This window comes from Pelodiscus sinensis, chromosome 8 (genome assembly GCF_052426305.1).
Source record: "Pelodiscus sinensis isolate ZL-2025 chromosome 8, ASM5242630v1, whole genome shotgun sequence".
NCBI lineage: Eukaryota > Metazoa > Chordata > Testudines > Trionychidae > Pelodiscus > Pelodiscus sinensis.
Window position 1 is genome coordinate 48,642,501 of NC_143059.1, and position 5,000 is coordinate 48,647,500.

A 5,000-nucleotide genomic window follows, 5' to 3' on the forward strand; every position below is an offset into this window, starting at 1 on the left:
TAAATACATCAACATACTGATATATGATTGCCCTTTGTATGCCTCCTAGAGAAATCATGCACTTTCTTCCTACTGTGCTTTGCATGGTTTGCCATTGGCAAAGAGAGCTAATGTCAGAGAAGAAGGGATACTTAGGTCTTGATTTTCTATCTTGTACAAGCAGCTACTCCGTGCATAAAGGCCATCAGTCCTAGTGAAGGCTGGACTACTGGTGGGGCCACAGTCATCATAATTGGAGACAACTTCTTTGATGGCTTGCAAGTTGTATTTGGAACTATGTTGGTCTGGAGTGAGGTAAGCTATTTAAATTGGTGGGCTTTGAACTGTAACATTTTTTTTCATGAATGATTTTAACAAGCTGTCAATAATCTATTGACATGAGGTATCATGAGATTTTATTTCAAAGTGCCTTTTTAACCATGAATGACTATGTGGTAATAGAAAGAATACAGAGAAATATTCTTGAGGCACATCATGGCCCCCTAGTGGAAGACATGCTATAGGAGGTCTCACAATACAATTAAACAATTAGTGTTAAAAATTACTAGAAGCAGACTTAAGGAGACATATGGAGGCAATTTTCATATGAATGATGCCCTCTGGCCTTTCCTGCAAACTAAAACCAAGGCTCATTTGCAGATATTTTCCTTAAACAACACTATAGAACCCTGAACTTACATGTGACAGCAAAAAGGTAGAGTATGGAGATGATGGTCCAATTTAAACTCATTTTAGTAATTATATCCAACTGGTAAGCATCAGTTTTATCACTACCATCTTGATTTAAACTATGTTTACTATATGATTTTTATAGCTGATAACACCTCATGCCATCAGAGTTCAAACCCCACCACGGCACATTCCAGGAGTTGTTGAAGTAACTCTCTCCTACAAATCCAAGCAGTTCTGTAAAGGTGCTCCTGGACGATTTGTCTACACTGGTAAGTGAAAATATTCAGAGTAATAGCTACCCGCTCTTACTGGTAAAGATTAGATTAGAATATAAGAGTGATATATTCACAATAGTGGGTCTTTAAGCATTTACAGCATAGTTGGCTAACAGTGAGCAACACTCAAAATAACCCACCCAGAAGCTCAGATCAGGGAAGAATCTAGAATTTCCAATGCTTATCTGACCTGCTTCAGTCTGTAAAATTGGTCTTGATATCTTATGAGGTCAGAGTCTTTGACACAAGATGCCTGATATTTCCAGTTATATATGTTGATATCAACAGCACTTCTCATTCTATTCTAGTCAGAAGCAGGAAGTGAAGAAATACTCAACAGTGAACTATATTTTTTAGAAAAGTTATGCCAACTCTTTTGGCATATACTAATGGTTCAGCTGAAGTTTAGGACAATGGTTCACATTTCTTATTATATCCAAACCAACCACTTCATCTGTCCCTATAAATAATTTTGCTGTAAAAATTATCTCAGAGATGAAACTTGGCATGCATGGTTGAAGCTTGCAAGTGGTTTTTTAAACCAAATTTCTCTTAAATATGTTTGATCGTAAGTTTCAAGAACACAAGTTAAAAATGGATGTTTTGTGGATAAATGTTTCTGAACTCAAAAGAATTTCTTTTTTAAATGAAACATTTCTGGCCTTTTGTCTAAAATATGGAGTAAGGTTTTTTTGTCATTTAAAAATTAATCCAACTAAGATATTGTGATGAAAAAAGCTGATATTAATGTAAACAGTAAATATAATCATATTTTTTTCAGGTTAATGATTTGATGTTGTGGATCCATAATACACACATGCTTACTACTATAAATATGAATGTGTGTATTACAAATTGTTCTGTTGAGTCGAGCACTTCTTTAAAAAAACACCAAAGAGTTCTTAAATATTTACTTGATAGAACATAGCAACTCTGAGAGAGATTTTAGGCCCAGATCCTCCAATGTATTTAGGCCCCCAAGTCCCATAGGTATAGGCTAAAATTGGGATTAAAGTGATGACTTAGGGAGTTAAGTCCCTAAAAAAAAAAAATGTTTGAGGATCTGGGCCATAAAGCCTACAAAATAAATAATGTGTTTTTCATAAAACACTTTAAATTAGTATTTTTCCAATAAGCTGTACTTGTTTCTATCTAGTTGTCTTGCTCTTGCTGGAATAAATGTATATTTGGGGTATTTTTAAAAACTATGAGCAGATTATTGCACGTTTTAAAGGAACTTACTATTTTAAGGCTCCAAGTCTGCTCATAGAAGTAAATAAAAGTTTTGCCATTAGCTTCAGAGGAATCAGGATTGAGCTGTTAGTTTGAATGTAGTGTTCATAAAAGGTGCTAGATTGATAGCTGTGGAGACTGAAGTCTTCCATCTATCCACAAAACAGGCACAACCTGAGCAGCAGCAGTTTAAGTTTTCCCTCCAGTATACCTCAGCTCTGACCTGGAAGGACCCACCTCCAAGGGCGAGAGGATATTTAAGTCTCCCTGTCTGTTCAGTTCTTGGCTTTTCTGCTGAGACTGTCAAGAAGGGTGGCAAATGCGATGTTGCTGGTTTTGATGATACTGACCTCTCTCCAATGCAAATGTTGCCTAACACCGCCATCTTATTTCATAGATTATGCTTAGCAGATGGTAACTGAAAAGCTAGCGGGGATAGAATGGGCTAGCTATAGGCAACTGGCATATCCAGTCATGATTATAGCATTGTTAAAAATACTATGATAACCACAAATTAAATCAAGCCAGATAAAGCTACAATAAAACATCATGGAAATATATGATCCAATTGTCTTAGTTGCAGGGAATAACACTGGAAGTCTAGCTTTATACTTTAGCTAACCATTACCAGGTATTTGTGTATTGATATCCAAACAATGACTAGTTATTTTTACTCGGTAAACAACAGAATTCAGTGAAGTCAAGTGAATTAACTACATAAGTTAGACTGAAATCCAGTTTCTTTAGCTCTGTAAATTGATGTAGTTGCATTGTTTGCAATAGAAATATGTTGATTTACACCAGATGAGCATCTGGCCCTAAATGTTTAGTCTTACATTTCACTTTCCTTATATTAATAGCTTTAACTAATGCCATACATTGTTGTTTCCTTGTGCCATAGGTTAAATTAAAAGTGCAAAAATAAATGAACTTTTAGAAAGGAGCCACTTACTTTTCCTACCCTGGCATTCTCCTTCATTGAGATACAAAGGGACATATTAAATAAAGATTTTTAAGTGAATCATCAAAATTTCTAAAATCTTTGCTTCTGCAATGAATTTACTGCAAAAATACAATATAATAAAATAGTAAAATAAAGATTTTCACGGGAATATACATTTCCAACTCTTTGTAAGATACAGAAGCCTATATGTCAACAAAAAGTAAAAAAGAAAGGTAGGGTCAGAGCCTGTCTGACCTGGAAACTTCTGTCTGATTTGCATTACCCCTAAATTGATGGGGACAATGAGATAATGATTGGAAATTATACTCACCATTAAAAACAGAGCCAAGCCTCACTGTATTTCACAATATGAAAATTATGTGGCCCTATAGTAGGGAGGGGCTGAATCCCCAGGGCATCTGTTTCCCATCAGTGTCCCACCATGCTTGCAGTCTGGCTTGGCACGCTAACATTTAACCTTCTCAGCATGAGGTGCACCATAGGGCAACAAGGCTGCAGAATAATGAAACAAGAGTGTAGTGTAGAGTACAAAGCCTCTGTAAAGTATAGAAGTTGAGACATTAAATGATGTGTGTACAGTGATATGAAAGTACCAGATTTTTCAAAAACCAGGCCCTATTAGTCACACATAGTAAGGGCACTGTGCTGCTTCTCAGCAGGATAAGGGAAGGACTATCCCCATCTATCCATGCCTTTTTGCCCACTGCTTTCAACTATTATAAAGATACAATTACCTTGGGAGATTGTGGCAGTTCAGTTGATTAGCACGGTGAATTAAAAGAATGAGTCACAAATGACATGTCCAGCTCTTCTCTACTAGTCCTTTGTATTCCCACTATACCTCACCCCTGTTGTAAGGAGGTCAAAAATTAGAGAGAGATAACAATTTTCAAGCAGCTAGCACTTAGGAGCAGAATTAACAATCATTCTGTATGTAATTGCCAGTTAATAGTAAATTGCCTTCTAGACTGTAAAATGCAGTATAAACTGGTGGGCACCTAAAATTAAATTAATGAGATATTTGCTGCATTTAAAAGTGAATAGTGCAAATTAATAAATGAATGCTATGCTTGTTTTAATATTTGCCTAATAGTGTATCATTTGCTTGTTTAATAGTAATTAAAATAGTCCTTACCTGAAAAATTCTCTGCATAGTTAAATTGAGCAATTCTGTTCAGGTTAGAGTAATCATTTTACTGGTAGAAGTCCTCTAGGTTCTTAAATTAAATATCAGAGATTATTTTTTAATTAGAATATGAGCATTCCAATGTTATTTGATTAAGGCAAATTGTGATTTGTATGCTTCTAAATGAAATTATGTTACAGTGAAAACTACTTTTATGCATACATTTTAAGGTGTGAGGAATTACTCCTTGTGTTCACATTAAGAAAACAGTATAATGTTTGCACTATATTTGTGCAAATGCACTACTATTTTCTTAAAGTGAACATTTTGCACAGAAGTTTCCTCCTAAGCAAAATAAATTCAAGCTAACTGATATTAATATTTTGTCAAAGGTCCTCAGATACAATGAATGTATCTTATTTAGAACTTTTAACGCTGACCTTTTTCCCCACCCAAATATTTTTGTGACCTTCCCTCATTTTGGTAACTTCTTTTGCTCAAGTAAAGAAATTACCATAAATTACTTAGACTGAACATGTAGGTTTTCAGTATACTGAACCCAGTTGCTAAACAAGGTATTAGCATTCAATAGTAAACATATCCAAATGGACACAGAAAAAGCTTTAGTGTTGAATACATGGAACCATTCCCAGATCTGCAATGTATTTACTAGATGTGAACATAAAAATGATTATTTCTGCACAAAGAGTTGCATTCAATTTTAGGGTTA

General features: G+C 35.0%; 1 protein-coding gene across 16 annotated transcripts in view; it reads left to right on the forward strand.

Moving 5' to 3' along the window:
• The window catches only part of EBF3 (EBF transcription factor 3), a 143,460-nt gene that overhangs the window by 104,437 nt on the left and 34,023 nt on the right, over nucleotides 1-5,000 (forward strand). For 8 of the 16 annotated variants that reach the window (XM_006136645.5, XM_006136640.5, XM_014580341.4 and 5 more), the window contains 2 exons: nucleotides 161-294; nucleotides 815-941. In XM_006136645.5, the coding sequence (XP_006136707.1) occupies nucleotides 161-294; nucleotides 815-941 (261 nt within the window). The remainder of the gene's footprint in view (nucleotides 1-160; nucleotides 295-814; nucleotides 942-5,000) is intronic. The other 8 variants (XM_075935245.2, XM_075935247.2, XM_014580340.4 and 5 more) reach the window with 1 other exon arrangement.